General features: G+C 26.6%; 3 protein-coding genes across 3 annotated transcripts; all 3 read left to right on the plus strand.

Annotated features, from left to right (window-relative positions):
- The first annotated feature begins 4128 nt into the window (after window positions 1–4128).
- LOC110619150 (cytosolic sulfotransferase 18) lies at window positions 4129–5758 on the plus strand. Its single transcript, XM_021762409.2, has 2 exons — window positions 4129–5156; window positions 5452–5758. The coding sequence occupies exon 1, from the start codon at window positions 4159–4161 to the stop codon at window positions 5149–5151; it is 993 nt and encodes a 330-aa protein (XP_021618101.1). The 5' UTR covers window positions 4129–4158; the 3' UTR covers window positions 5152–5156; window positions 5452–5758.
- A 2283-nt stretch (window positions 5759–8041) lies between these two features.
- Window positions 8042–10591, plus strand: LOC110618799 (flavonol 4'-sulfotransferase). Its single transcript, XM_043958082.1, has 2 exons — window positions 8042–8731; window positions 10038–10591. The coding sequence occupies exons 1-2, from the start codon at window positions 8118–8120 to the stop codon at window positions 10444–10446; spliced, it is 1023 nt and encodes a 340-aa protein (XP_043814017.1). The 5' UTR covers window positions 8042–8117; the 3' UTR covers window positions 10447–10591.
- Window positions 10592–12695: 2104 nt separating this feature from the next.
- Window positions 12696–13791, plus strand: LOC110619634 (flavonol 4'-sulfotransferase). Its single transcript, XM_021763157.2, has one exon. The coding sequence runs from the start codon at window positions 12717–12719 to the stop codon at window positions 13701–13703; it is 987 nt and encodes a 328-aa protein (XP_021618849.1). The 5' UTR covers window positions 12696–12716; the 3' UTR covers window positions 13704–13791.
- Window positions 13792–17147: the final 3356 nt, after the last annotated feature.

Here is a 17147-nt window from a genome sequence, read left to right on the forward strand (position 1 = left end):
TAGCAGTAATATTTATAATTTAGGCTTCATGTATTTTAAAATAATATTTTGCAACAAAATAATTTTTATATTTTCTACCGTCTAAAGCTCTCAATAAATTTAGTAAAGAAAAAATATTTTTTAATTAAAAAAATAAATCATTTAAAAAAAATTTATATTTTAAGAAGAAAAATCATTGCATTTATAAATATAATCTTGGTAATATTTATTTCATCAATTTTCAATTCCTTTTTAAAAAACAAAAAAAATTATTTTACACATATTGATATTTTTATTAAAATATTTATATATAAATTAATTAACACATTTTACTTTAAAAAAATATATTTCAGACAAAATATTTTTCAAATACTAAAATGTTTTTTTCAAAGAAAGAGATTTTTTTTTTATATATTTTGAAATGGACAAGGGACTCTAAAATTACTAAAATTTATATGGCTAATATTTTATAATTTATCATGGTTAGAGGTGAGCAGTATTCAGTTCAAATCGAAAAAATTGATCAAATCGAATTAATTTAAAAATTCAATTTCGTTTTTTATTTAATTCAATTCGATTCGATTTTTAATTTTAAAAATTTCAGTTATTTCAATTTGGTTCGATTTTAATAAAAAAAATTAAAAAAATCGAACCGATTAGTAATAATATGTTATTTTCAATAATATAAAGAAATTAAATCATATTAAGATTAAAATATTTTAATTAAATTTTAAAATATTAAAAATAAAAAATAAAAAATAAAAAAATTATTAAAAATCGAAACTAATCAAACCGAATTGAATCGAATCAAATTAGATCAGATCAGTTCAATTTAATTTCTGATCAAAATCACTTCGATTTAATTTTTATAAATACTAAAATTTTAATTTTTAATTTATTCAATTCAATTTAATTTTAAATCGGATCGAATACACACAGTAGGGGCAATTAATTTTCCATCCAAATAATTGCACTACTAAGTCTAACTTATTCATGAGATTGGAAAGATATGGAATCTTATCTAGTACTACCCATATCTACTTTATTCATCATTTAAAATTTTTACACGCCAATTAGAAAAGTATTTCTTAATTTACCTAAATTATTCATTGAAATTTATCAGACTTCTAATCAAATAAATTATTAGCCTGCAATCATGCATGTGATGTCCGTCAGTTTCATCGAATCAAATCAGATCTTGTTCACACGCAATGGACATGGACGAGGACAGTGAATTTAAGACAAATAGGTTATTGTCATTATTTTTTTAAAAATTAAAATCGAAAATCGGAGATCGGCATAATAAAATTTAAAATTCGATTAAAGTTGTGAGTGATTTATTATTTTTAAAATAATAAAATATTTTAAAACATATAATATATATTATATTTTACATTATATTAAAATTAATATTCACATCACAAGATTTTGTAGAAATAAATAATTTTGTTTTTATACATTATTAAAATTATTATTTTTATATAGAAAGATTTTCGGTTTAATAAAATAAAAATGTACGAATTTTTAACATACTTTAAAAACGTAAAATTCTTTTTTTTTTCAAAAAAATAAATTATAGTGAAGATAAATATCTATTAAGTGGACAGCGTAAATGACTTCAGAAAGTAGTGATTTTTAGTAATTTCTTTTATTTTTAATTTATTTTTTCAACATGTAAAATATTAATTTTAATTAGTTAAACATTTTAAAAAATTATAAAACAATAATTTTGAACTCCTTATAATATTTTTAATTTTAAGCTACTAATTTTTACGAAAATATATTTGGGCTTTAAAATATAATAAAAAAATATTTTTAATTATTTTTAAAAAAAATTAGTTAATTCCCTAAAATTCAAAAACTTTATAATGATTCTTCCCATTTATAAAAAGTTTACAAATTTATAAAAGGATAATCATAAAAATTACCATGGTTTAGCGTTTTTTTAAATAAAATTTTATAATTTAATTTATAATAAAAGAAATTATGTAATTTCAATCTTTTTCTCTTCAATACAATTAATAAATGCTGATATAGAATTTAAAAATCAATCATTTTAATTAAAGTAAATTGTATTTTAATCATTAAAATTTTATAAAATATATATTTTATGCTATATATTTCTAAATTTAATTATAAAATTTTATTTTATAATAAAATAGTCTCTTTAATTCTTATTTCTCCCTATATTCTTATAAATTGATATTTAAATATCATAATTACTCAGAAATAAATGCTTATATTTTTATAAGCTAATTTTCATATTTATTAAATTTAATATTTTATATTTAATTAATAAAATAAAAATTAATCAAGAAATTTTTTTTCCTCTAACTTTTTTCTTCTTAATGATTTATTTTTTATTTAATTTTAAGAAATAATAGATTTTTTTACTTTTTTTTTACTTTATTGTTTTTCAAATATGGGATATTAAGATTTAATAAAAAATATTAATTTATAAATATAAGAATTATTAAATTATAATATTTAAGGACTAATTTATAAAATTATAAAGATAAATTTTAATTAAAAGTATAAAGTTTAAATTAAGAGAATAATTTATTAATTAAATATAATTTGAAAACTAAATTTAAAAAATATAATTAAAATATAACTTTCACTAAATATTAAAAAGTAAATTATAATTTATCAATAATATTTAAGGGTATTAAAAGAAAAAAATTATTTTGCTAACAATATGAAAATATAAATTTTTTTATTATAAATTAAAATATAAAATCTATTTAGAAATGTATTAAAAAAAACTCTTTAACACAATTATATGTATATATCATTTTAAAATAATTATATAAAATTTATATGTATAAATTTCAACTACAAATTAGTAAATATGTTAATATTATTATCAACTCTAATAATATATGATTAAAGGAATTAAACTAAAATGATTGGGAATGTTTAAAAAACATTTTTTTTATCGAGCTATGTATTAAAATAAAATTATTGAAATTTTTAGTTTAAAAATTGTTGTTGGAAATGTTAAATTGGAATAAAGAAAAAAAATTACAAACAATTCCGACTACAGCTCAAAATTGATATAAAAAAGTTTTATAAATAATTTCAATATCAATGAATTACAGTTCATTAATAAAAGTAAAAATATTTTTTTTAAAAATATTTTATACGAACATAATTTTCAAATTTTATGAATTTGGTCGATAAATTATTTTAGTAAGTCAAATTTAAAAGATAATTATTTTATTTCTTAACCATTAAAATTAGTTAAAAAAATTTATACAATAAATTCTTTTATGCATATCAATATTCAAATGAATAATTTTTTTTTCTAATATAATTATATAAATTTATATATACATTTTTATGATATTAAAGAATAAAACATGTAAGTAATGAATATGTAAGCAATTCTATAAACCTTATTAACTACCAAAATTATGCTTATAGAAGCCGATAAGGGGTAATTTGGTTAATCTTTTTTATTTTTAAAATATAAAGAGTGGATGAGATTTCGAGTTTGAATTTTCAAATGTATTTAGTCTGGTTTTCGTGATAAGAAAGAGGAAACAAACTCTTATGGTATAGTTTATTTATTATACTCGCCTTTATATATTAATGTTTTGAGATCTCATAGAAAATAGAATTTACAAGTATATATTAGTTTGGTATGTAAGAATCATAACTGCCATACAGTACCACCTGTTCTTGTCATGTAGGCGGTTATTTAATTATCTTCTGACGCATATGCTGATAGGGTCGTGGTGCTTTTCTATCTTCTTGTCACATCACACGAGCTAGACTCTCTTCTGATGGGTCCAAGCCTTAGCTCAGTCCGGCCTGCTTTGGTTATAGCCTAGATGACGCGCTGATGGGTCGGCCTGCTTAATGAGTTCTATGGAATTTTGAAACTGTTTATTTCTCCAAGATTGGGCCTCAATTCGAATATCAAAAATCCAGATGTTAAAAATCCGACAGTTATCATATCTCATTCAAATAAAAGAAAAATCTTCTCAATTTGTGGTATAACATTTTATCAACATTGTTCTCTCATTCATGCATTTATCATCCTATTCACATGGTGGTCCAATATGTACAATTGGAGAATTAATATCACTAATTGCCAGAATTTGGTGCTTACAGCTTTTTCTATATAATAGATTGTAACCCATTTGAGTTCTTCAGGCTAAGTTGTTTGCTCCGATGAACACCGTTGAGTCTCCAATGAACCATACAAAATATAATGATATCATTTCAACCCTTCCTCGTCAAGAAAATGTCTTTGGGCCACTACTCGATCAATACATCCATGAATACCAAGGCTTTTGGTTCCGTACAAGTTTGCTGGAAAACATCATGTCAGTGCAGGAAAACTTCATACCTCAACCTAATGATATTATCATTTGCACCCATCCAAAATGTGGAACCACTTGGCTCAAAGCCTTGTGTTCTGCCATTTTGACAAGAACACAGTTCAACGATTTCTCCTCAAATCCACTGTTCACCAAGTCGCCACATGACATTGTTCCTTGGATTGAAATTTCCGTTCAGAGAAACTCTGAACTTTCACTTTTTGCTACACACATTCCCTATACTTCCTTGCCCAAATCTATTGTAGAATCCAAGTGTAAAATTGTTTATCTCTCAAGAGATCCTAAGGATTTGTTTATTTCGATTTGGCAGTTTGTTTGCAAGTTACGTAAGGAAGCCATTCCCTTGGAGACAGCATATCAGTATTTTTGCAAAGGAATAAATATTTATGGACCTTGTTGGGATCATATTTTAGGATACTGGAAAGCAAGCCTTGAATTTCCAGAGAGAATACTCTTTATAAAATATGAAGATCTAATGAATGATACTTGCTCCTACGTCAAAAGATTGGCTGAATTCTTGGATTTTCCTTTCTCTGCAGAAGAAGAGAGACAAGGGTTAGTGCAAAAAATTGTCAACTTGTGCAGCTTTGAGACTCTAAGCAATTTGGAAGTGAACAGAAATAGCTTAGAGAACTCTGCAACAGGAGCTCTCAAAATTGAAAACAATGCATTCTTTAGGAAAGGTAAAGTTGGTGATTGGAAGAACTATTTGACAGCTGAAATGGGAGCTCACCTTGACCAAATAACTGAGCAAAAGTTCAGTGGTTCTGGATTATCTTTTCAAGCCCAAGATTTGCAGTGTCTCAGTGAAGGCAAATCTTAATGAAGGCAAGTACTTGTCTTAGTTTGCATAAAGATTTGAATAATGTTAGAATGATCAACCTAAGCATATGTTGTAGTGATCTTAATGAAAGCTTATCTTAGTTTATTGATCATTGATGTCCTGAGTTTAAAAAAAATACGATTTAAAGTAGTTTTGTGTGAGTTTCGATGGGGAGGAAGAAGTTTCTCTCCTTTTATTCCATTTCATTTATCTGCTAGTTTCATTGGGGAGGAAAACATTTCTCCCTTTTCTTTCTTTCCATTTGTCTGCTAGTGACATCTAATAACTTCTTTGCTACAGTACCATATGTCCCTGTCATTCACGTCCGTACGTATGGATGCGTCCGAATTTCTCTCTACGCCAGACGGTCATTTAATTCCCCTGGCGCGGGCTTGCTGTCCTCCTTCATATCACATCATCACGAGCTTCTTTTTACTGAACCCTCGCGGATGACCAGTCTATCACGCATGTCTGAATTAGAGTCGAAGAGGCTGAACCAATCGACAAAAAAAGCTTCATGGGCTTTGGACCGGCGCTGTCCTCTTGAATTCGGTCTTGTCCAGTGATGATGAGATTCGGCGATCATCAATAATAATTTTATATTGACTACTCTTTTCTCATCAATTTCAATATATTTTCTCGTATAATACTCTTAATTTAATTAAATTATTATTTATTTTTGACTTACTTTCTTCAATTTTAATATTTTATTTCATTAATTTATTATTAGAAAAGTGGGTTGCTTAAGAGAGAAAGGAAAATTATAAAATGTGTTTTAGGAAATTATAGAAATAATTATTAGGTTCAATAAAAATAAGGATAAAATTGAAAAATATTAGTATTCTTAAACTGATGATTTTAGACGAAAAAAAAAATCTTTTAAAAATTATGGATAAAATTGAATGGGTATATTATTATATAAAGGTATAAAAAAAAATTTTTATGAAAAAAATAATAACAAATAATGTGTCTGAATTATTAACACTTACCTGTTAAATAAATATTATTGACTTTTTTTTAATATTGTAAATATTAAAAAATCTGAAAATACTTTCTTAAAAATGTTTTTAATAAAAAGATTGAAGCCTAAATTCCATTTCATTACTTATTTTATAATTATCTATTTTAATTTAAACTTATTTCAGTTGTTATAGAAAATAAATACATTTTCCTGAAAAAATAATTATAATTTCTCTTATATTTACAGCTCTATAAAATTAAAAATTTGGCTAAATTGTAAACTAATTTATTTTAAAAAATATCAGCATAATGCAGAGTCGACAGATATAAAATTATTTGTTCTGTTTTTTAGCTGATAATATCAGACACTTTTCACATGGGGTGTTCTATCCATGTCATGTCACGTCATGTTATGTGATGTGATGTTATGTCATATCATGTCAATTAATAATTTTTTAAATTTATTAAATTTAAATTTAATTGCACTTTCCATATAAGCATGACTAAATAATAATAATAATAATAATAATGCAGGTTTGTGAATAATTTTAATTTTTTTTAATTATTTTTATAATATTATTAATTTAATGCACGAACGAAGGATTATAATTTCTTGCGACAATAGATAAACATAATAAATTTAAGATAAATATGTTATTGTAATTATTTTTAAAATGACAAAATATTGTTAAATATAAAATATATTTTAATTTTTAGATTATAATAAAATTAATAATTATATCACTGATTTTATTTTTTAAAATTAAATAATCTAGTATTGAAAATAAGCTTAATTAATCTCCTGTATTTATTCAGAGCCAACTAAATTTAATTTATTTTTTTATTAATAAAATTTTTATAATTTTATTAAGAGTCAAATAAATTTTGATTTAATATAATATTATTTTTAAAAAAAATTTTAAGTTTGATGAATTAAAACATTATTATTTTATTAATGGATCATAATGGTAAAATTTTCCAAATTTTTTCAAATTTTTATAATTTTAATTCAATTTAAAATTTTGTATTAATTATAGCTATTGGGTTAATTTTGATAAATATTTTAATTGCTTTTTGAAATAAAAGTATAAACAAAACTCTACAACAATATCAGAATAGATATCTTAAAAACTGGAAGTGAATTTCAATATCATACAGCCCACTGCTAAAAAAATATTTTAAAGAAAAAAAATTACACAAATATAACATTCAGAATTAACGAATTTTGTTGATAAAATATTTTAGTGAGATATTTTTTTAAAGAATTAATATTTCATTTTATAAACATTAAAATTAGTACAAAAAATTCTATAAAATTTTTTTTATGCTGATCAATATAAATTTGCCACTGAATATCAAATTTAAGGTGTGGAGAGTGAATAAAATCTCATATTTAAATTTTTTCTTTGAGACAGATAATTATTTTGGCATTTCTGTATTATGATCTAACTAATAAAAATATTATCTTAAAATTATATTAAAATACTCATATATTTTGATTATGTCACTCGAAAAGAACTTCCGTCAAATTAAATTTATTTTTTTCGTTAATTCAAATAGATAAACTAAAATAATCTCGTTTGTATTTACCATAAAATAAACTGTTTTACCTTATTCAAATTTTATTTTCAATATTTTTCTTTTTTTTCTTTTGAGATCTTTGCAAATTAAAAATTTTTTTTCTTTTTTTTTAAAGGATAATTTTAGAATATAAATAAATTTTTTCTGCTTTAGCCAATAAATAAATTGAAAAATAAATTTAACTGGACGAAAATTTTTTTCAATTGAGGAAATTAAAATATAAAAACATTTTTATATAATGAGAAAGCAGAAAACTATATCTTATGGCATAAATTTGCTACCAACCTGGATCACCCATTCATGCATTTGTCATCTTATTCACATGGTGGCCCAATATGCAGAATTGGGAGATTAATATCACCAATTGCCAAATGCTTGCTAAAACTTTTTTCTCTATAAATAGACCATTACAGTTCTTCAAGTGAATGGTCCTTGAGGCAATTTTGTCTACTTCCATGAACACCAACGAGTCTCCAATAAACCCTACAAAATATAGAGAGATAATTTCAACTCTTCCTCGTCAACCAAATGTCTTTGCACCACCACTCGATCAATACATCCATAAGTATCAAGGCTTTTGGTTTCGTACAACTATGCTAGAAAGCATAATGTCAGTGCATGAACACTTCACACCCCAACCTACTGATATTATCATTTGCACCAATCCAAAATCTGGCACCACTTGGCTTAAAGCCTTGTGTTTTGCTACTTTCACAAGAACACGATTCAATGATTTCTCCTCACATCCATTGTTCACGAAGTCCCCACACGATTTTATTCCTTGGATTGAAATTTCGGCTAACAGAGAATCTGAACTTCCAGTTTTTGCCACACACATTCCCTACACTCTTTTGCCCAAGTATATTGTAGAGTTGAAGTGTAAAATCATTTACCTCTCCAGAGATCCCAAGGATTTGTTTATTTCGTATTGGCAGTTTATGTGTAAGTTACGCAAGGAAGCCATTCCATTAGAGACAGCATATCAGTATTTTTGCAAAGGAATAAATTCTTGTGGACCTTGGTGGGATCATATTTTAGGGTACTGGAAAGCGAGCTTTTTTTCAAATCATACATAAATAAAATTTATTTTTTCAAATCATGCAGGATCCGAAAATATTTTCGGATCCTGTGTGTCAAACCTGAGTGTACTGCCGAACACTCTTGTTCGACACCAAACAGAGTGAAGTTCGACACCGTGCGGAGCCGTTGTTCGACACCATTGGTGTCGAACTGCCACGCGGACACTGGTGTTCGACATCAATGGTGTCGAACACCAACTGCTCCCGTGGCACAGGAGGCGTGTTCTGCACTCCACGCCTGACGGATCTGCAGTCACGCAAAAAGAAGAGTTCGTGCCGAACTCTTCTTTTTGCGCCCCGCGTGGCGCTGCACAGCGCGGTACGGGAGCCTTTAGACGGTAGAGATTTCTTGGAAACAGATGCTGAGATTGGTGATGATGGGAAGCTGCATGTGACGGTGAGGAAATCCAATGCTTCGCGGCGATCTTTGGGGCCTGGTTCTTTCTCTGGATTGACTCCTCGTCCCTCGAATCTTACTGGAGCTGAGATTTATAGCTTGAGTTCATCAAGAAATCCAACCCCAAGAGGATCTAATTTTAACACTTCCGACTTCTATAATATGATGGGTGTGCAGGGATTCCCCGGTGGAAAACTCTCAAATTTTGGTCCGGCGGACTTGTACTCTGTACAATCTTCAAGAGGTCCAACACCTCGGCCCTCAAACTTTGAAGAAAACTGTGCTCCAATGGCTACAAATTCTTCTCCAAGATTCGGGTTTTATCCGGCGCAAACGGTGCCAACATCTTATCCAGCACCAAATCCGGAATTTTCTTCAACGGTTTCCACAAAAAACACCAAGAATCTTCAGCAGCAGCAACAGGAGCAACAGCAGCAGCCTCAGCAACAGAATTCCAAAGCAAACCATGACGCTAAGGAGCTCCACATGTTTGTTTGGAGCTCAAGTGCCTCGCCAGTCTCCGACGTATTTGGAGGGAACGATTTTGAGAGAGTAATGAGAGATGAAATAAAATAAAAAAAAAAATGAATATGCAAGTAAGTAGCCCTACAGAAGGGGGCATGAATGGGAGGAACATGTCAGGCGTGTTCGACACCAATGGTGCCGAACACGCCTAGTGCGCCACGGGAGCATAAAACTGCTCCCGTGGCAGGAGAAGCCGTTGTTCGACACCATTAGTGTCGAACAATGGCTCCGCGCGAACAAGAGTGTTCGGTAGTATGACTGCCGAACACTCAGGTTTGACACACAGATCCGAAAATGCATGATTTGAAAAAATAAATTTTATTTAGGTATAATTTGAAAAAAAGCTCCTGGAAAGCAAGTCTTGAATTTCCAGAGAAAATACTCTTTATGAAATATGAAGATATGATGAATGATCCTTTCTCCTATGTCAAAAGAATTGCTGAATTCATGAGTTGCCCTTTTTCTGCAGAAGAAGAGAGACAAGGGTTAGTGCAAAAAATCGTCAACTTGTGCAGCTTTGAGACTCTAAGCAATTTGGAAGTGAACAGAAATAGCTTAGAGAACTCTGCAACAGGAGCTCTCAAAATTGAAAACAATTCATTCTTTAGGAAAGGTAAAGTTGGTGATTGGAAGAACTATTTGACAGCTGAAATGGGAGCTCACCTTGACCAAATAACTGAGCAAAAGTTCAGTGGTTCTGGATTATCTTTTCGAGCCCAAGATTTGCAGTGTCTCAGTGAAGGCAAATCTTAATGAAGGCAAGTACTTGTCTTAGTTTGCATAAAGATTTGAATAATGTTAGAATGATCAACCTAAGCATATGTTGTAGTGATCTTAATGAAAGCTTATCTTAGTTTATTGATAATTGATATTCTGAAATTTAAAAAAATAATATTTACAGTAGTTTTGTGTGAGTTTCAATAGAGAGAAAAAAGTTTCTCTTTTTTTATTCATTTTCATTTGTCTGCTGGTAAGCCTAACGGCTTCTATACTACAGTGCAATTTATTTCTGTCATTCAGGTTTAATTTTCGGCGCGTGTGCGGGTAGGACTGCGAAGTAATTGGATTTGCTGTCTTCCTTCATGTCACATCACCAAGCTTGCGAATTAATTGGATTTGCTATCTTCCTTCATGTCACATCACCAGACTGTAAAAAGGCTAGACCGATTGACAAAAAAAGTTTCATGAACTTTGGACCGGCGCTGTTCTCTTGAGTCTGGCCTTGTCCAATGATAATGAGACCCGACGATCATCAATAATAATATTTCAGTGTTGACTATTCTTTTTTTATCAATTTCAATATATTTTCTCATAAAATACTCCTTAATTTAACTAAATTATTATTTATTTTTCACTTAATTTCTTCAATTTTAATATTTTTTTCATTAATTTATTATTACAAAAGTGGGTTGCTTAAGAGAGAAAGGAAAATTATAAAAGGTGTTTTAGGAAATTATAGAAATAATTATTAGGTTCAATAAAAATAAGGATAAAATTGAAAAATATTAGTATTCTTAAACTGATGATTTTAGACGAAAAAAAAAACTTTTAAAAATTAGTGGATAAAATTGAATGGGTATATTATTTTATAAAGGTGCAAACCTCCATAAAATTATTTTTAGCAGAAAATAATTTATATTTAAAAAATATTTTTTATGAAAAAAATAATAACAAATAATGTGTCTGAATTAAACTATTAAATAAATATTATTGACATTTTTTTGAATATTGTAAATATTAAAAAATCTGAAAATACTTTCTTAAAAATGTTTTTAATACAAAAGATTGAATCCATTTCATTACTAACTTATTTCAGTTGTTATAGAGAATAAGTAGGGGAGCAATATTCGGTTCAAATAAAAAAAATCGACCGAATCAAATTGATTTAAAAATTTGATTCGGTTTTTTATACATTTCGGTTCGGTTTGGTTTTTAATTTCAGAAATTTAGGTTATTTTGGTTCGGTTCGGTTTTAATCAGAAAAAACCGAAAAAACTAAATCGAACCGATTAGTGATAATAATATATTTTTTCAATAATATTGAGAAATTAAATCATATTAAAATTAAAATATTTTAATTAAATTTTAAAATATTAAAAATAAAGTGTAAAAAATTAAAAAAATTATTAAAAATTGAAACTAATCAAACCGAATCGAATCGAACCGAATCAGACCGGTTCGGTTCGATTCGGTTTCTGACCAAAATTGATTCGGTTCGATTTTCATAAGCACCAAAATTTCAGTTTTCGGTTTATTCAGTTCGGTATGATTTTGAACCGAACCAACCGAATGATCATCCCCTAAGAATAAGTACATTTTCCTGAAAAAATAATTATAATTTCTCTTATATTTACAGCTCTAAAAAATTAAAAATTTGGCTAAATTGTAAACTAACTTATTTTTTAAAAAAAATCAGCATAATGAAGAGTCGACAAATATAAATTATTTGTTCTGTTTTTTAGCTGATAACATCAGACACCTTTCACATGGGGTACTCCATGCCATGTCATGTGATGTTATCTGATGCTATGTCATATCATGTCAATTACTTCACATCAATCTTCTTCTCACTGAATTTGGTGCCCCACTCGTGTCAAATTTATTTAGGAGAATTTATAATTTAGTTTTTAAATATTATTATTATTCATAAATTAACCGTTTTTATATTTTTTTTAATAAAATATTTTTTTATTTATTTTTATTATTAAAAATATAATAAAAAATTAAAATTATATAAATATTTTAATTAATTAAGTCGTACAAGGTAATTATTCCTTTGAGATATTTATCTTCATGAGGAGAAAGCAGAAAATTATCTCTTAATTGTATAATTCATTAATTGTATTAATCTTTTACCTCATTCGAATAAAAAAATCTTCCAAAGCAGATCACCCATTCATGCATTTGTCATCTTGTTCACATGGTGGCCCAATATGCAGAATTGGGAAATTAATATCACCGGTTGCCGAATGTGTGCTAAAACTTTTTTCTCTATAAATAGACCTTTACAGCTCTTCAAGTGAATGGTCTTTGAGGCTATTTTGTCTGCTTCCATGAACACCAACGAGTCTCCAATAAACCCTACAAAATATAGAGAGATAATTTCAACTCTTCCTCGTCAACCAAATGTCTTTGCATCACCACTCGATCAATACATCCATAAGTATCAAGGCTTTTGGTTTCGTACAACTACGCTAGAAAGCATAATGTCACTGCATGAACACTTCACACCCCAACCTACTGATATTTTCATTTGCACTCATCCAAAATCTGGCACCACTTGGCTTAAAGCCTTGTGTTTTGCTACTTTCACAAGAACACGATTCAATGATTTCTCCTCACATCCATTGTTAACTAAGTCCCCACATGATTTTATTCCTTGGATTGAAGTTTCAGTTAACAGAGAATCTGAACTTCCATTTTTTGCCACACACATTCCCTACACTCTTTTGCCCAAGTATATTGTAGAGTTCAATTGTAAAATTATTTACCTCTCCAGAGATCCCAAGGATTTGCTTATTTCGTATTGGCAGTTTATATGTAAGTTACGCAAGGAAGCCATTCCATTGGAGACAGCATATCAGTATTTTTGCAAAGGAATAAATTCTTGTGGACCTTGGTGGGATCATATTTTAGGGTACTGGAAAGCAAGTCTTGAATTTCCAGAGAAAATACTCTTTATGAAATATGAAGATCTGATGAATGATCATTTCTCCTGTGTCAAAAGAATTGCTGAATTCATGAGTTGCCCTTTTTCTGCAGAAGAAGAGAGACAAGGGTTAGTGCAAAAAATCGTCAACTTGTGCAGCTTTGAGACTCTTAGCAATTTGGAGGTGAATAAGAATAATTTAGAGAACTCTGCAACAGGAGCTCTCAAAATTGGAAACAATGCATTTTTCAGGAAAGGTAAAGTCAGTGATTGGAAGAACTATTTGACAGCTGAAATGGGAGCTCACCTTGACCAAATAACAGAGCAGAAGTTCAATGGTTCTGGATTATCTTTTCAGTAAAGAGTTGAGTAATTTTGAACACTGTTCTATGATAAACCTAAGCATGTTTTTTAGCGATCTTGATGAAAGCTTATCTTTTATGATAAAATCCTCAGCGTCGATTACTCTTTTCTTCACACAAAGTTAGATTTATAGGTAATTTGGTATAAGATGGAGGAAACAAATTAATATTATGTCTCATGACAGTCATATCTGGCATATGGACACTCTTGCGTCATTCAATCCGTGGCTAGGCCTGCCGGATCGAATAAGGTTCTAAATCTATTAAACGGTAGCCTAGCTCGTCTGATGCGATGGAAAATAAGAGAATAAATTCAGTTACGTCACAGCTCTATCAATACACACACCGTAAAAATTAAATGGCAATATAATGAAAATAAATAAAGAGAAACATTCATAAATACGAATTTATATGATAGAAACAGGTGATACGTTACAGGGTTATGCATTATTAAAAAAATAAAAGAATAAAGAGTAAATGAGAAAAAAAAGTAACCCTATAAATCAAGTTTACACACTCTCTCACAGTAACCTTATTTTCTTTAAATTTCATAACATCAAATAATAAAAAAATAATTAAAATTAAAAAATAAAATATTTAAAAATATAATAAAATGTATATATAAAACTCAAATAATAAGTAGATATAATGAGTAATTAAGGAACAGTTTAAATAAAAAAATTTAAATGAATGTTGATAAAGTAAACTTCAAAATTCAATGATCTGTAAATTCAGCAAAATTAGTTAATTTCATATAATAATTTTGTTAATATTTTATTTCATATTTAATCAATTTTTACTTTTTTTTCTGATTTTACACATTAAATTGAAGTTTTCTTTACCTTTGTTTTCTTATTTTCATCCTTAATTATGAATATAATTTATATATTTGGTTTTGTTTTTAAGTAAGTTAATAATAATAATAAATTATAATAACAATAATAATAATAATAATAATAATAATAATAATAATAAATAATGTGTCTGAATTTTTAACACTTACATATTAAATAAATATTATTGATATTTTACTAATTATATTATCATTATTTTTTAATATATTTATTATTTAATTTTTAAGTACAATTTTTATTAATTTTCATATATTTCTATTTTTTAAAATATTTTTATGTTCTTAAAATATATTAATTTTAATAATTAATTCATTTTAGTATTTAATTAATATATTTAAAATTTCTAACTAACTTTTTATTTCACCAAAATACATAAATATTTTGATCAATTGATTTAAAAATATGGATTAAATAATTACTTTTGACAACACAAAAAACTATTAATAATTCACTATCTTAATTAAAAAAATTATATTTAAAAATAATTTTTTTTAAAAATATTAAGTGTTTAAAAATATTATTATTATTATTTAAATTTAAGTATTTAAAAATAATATATATTTTTTAAATTTAAATATTTATTAGACGTGAATTTTATAGACATGAGAATAGGGCTAAACATTCAGTTCAATTCGATTTAAAATCGAATTCAACCGAATAAATTGAAAATTGAAATTTTAGTATTTATGAAAATTATATCGAATCGATTTTGATCAGAAATCGAATCGAATCAAATCGGTCTGATTCGATTCGATTTGATCGGTTTTAATTTTTAATAAATTTTTTATTTTTTACACTTAATTTTTAATTTTTAAAATTTAATTAAAATATTTTTAATTTTTTAAAATTTAATTAAAATATTTTTAATTTTAATATAATTTAATTTCTTTATATTATTAAAAATAATATATTATTATTCGATTTGATTTTTTTTAATTTTTTTAATAAAAATTGAAATTAATTGAAATAATTAAAAATTTTAAAATTAAAAATTAAATTAAATTAAATTAAATAAAAAATTAAATTAAATTTTAAAATTAAATGAATTCGATCGATTTTTTTTAATTAAAATCCAAGAGTGTCACCTACGCGAGAACATCAACATGCATTTGCGAAAAAAAAATTATATCAAATAGTCTAAAGATAAGTTATTAGCTCTGTTTTCGTCTGATAATATCAGACTTTTCACATGGTGTACCCCATGCCACGTGATGCGATGCGATGTGATGTGATGTCAATATTCAAATCAGATCTTGCCCGTACTGAATCGCGACGCAGACGACAATGGATAAGGAGAGTAAATTTCAGACAAATACGTTATTGTAATTATCGTTAAATTAACAAAATATTTTAAATATAGATTATATTATAATTTTTAATTATATTAAAATTAATATACATATCATTTAATTTTTTAAAAATAAATAATTTAATCTCTAAATATATGAAGAAATTTTCGGTTTGAGAAAATAAAAATATAAATTTTTTTACATATTTCAACAACGTAAAATCAATTTCTTCAGAAGTAGTGAAAGTTTCTATAAGTGGACAGGAATGCTCAAAAAAACAGTAGGCTGTAATATTTTTAAAATATATTATTCAATTAATTTTAAAAAATTATTATTTATTTTTTTAAAATATAAATATCTATATGTATAAAGAAATGAAAAAAATATATAATTTTTTTAAACTTAACTAATTTTTTTATAATTTTTCTTTTTTAATATTTTAATAATATATGAAATTTGATATTTACATAAAAGTATTTTAGCTTTAAAAGCTCCTAGATAGCATATATATAAGAAAATATTCTTAATTTATAATTATCATTTTAATATTTCATTAAATATATTTTAAATTTTTTAAAAATATATATTGATAGAAATTATTAAAATGATTGACTAGTATATTTTTAAAATCTTATCATTATTTAAAATTAGGAGTTTAGTGATTTTTAATTGCACATTTTAATTTCTTTTATTTTTAATTTATTTTTTCAACATATTAACTTTGAATAGTTAACCACTTTAATAATTATAACAACAATAATTTTGAACTCCTTATAATATTTTTAATTGGATAAACTGCAATTTAGTCCCTCTGATTTAGTGAAATATAACCTTTCGTCTCTCTATTTTAAAAAATTTTCAATTTAGTCACTGTGATTTTTAAAAACTATGCCATTAGTCCCTCCTGTTAGATTTTCAGTTAAATCACCGTTAGTTTTAGTTAAAAAGATTAAAATATCCATTCTCTCTCCTTCCTCTTCTTCTTCTTCTTCTCCTTCTTCTTCTCTTTTCCGATCTCCTCCTTCTTCTTCTTCTTCTTCTTCTTCTTCTTCTTCTTCTTCTTCTTCTTCCCGACCTCCTCCTCCTCCTCCTCCTCCTCCTCCTCCTCCTCCTCCTCCTTCTGTGTTTGATTTCATGCAAGCAGCTGTACAAATAAGTTAATGAAAGCAACAACCTCAAGAGCAGCATTGACATCCCTGATGGCAGCATTGGATTTCTTCATTTTGATGTAAACAGTACCTGTAAAATATCATGTACACCCAAAACTAAACAATCAAAACAAGCGAGCACACACCAATCC

Source organism: Manihot esculenta, chromosome 7 (assembly GCF_001659605.2).
Source record: "Manihot esculenta cultivar AM560-2 chromosome 7, M.esculenta_v8, whole genome shotgun sequence".
In the NCBI taxonomy this organism is placed as follows: domain Eukaryota; kingdom Viridiplantae; phylum Streptophyta; class Magnoliopsida; order Malpighiales; family Euphorbiaceae; genus Manihot; species Manihot esculenta.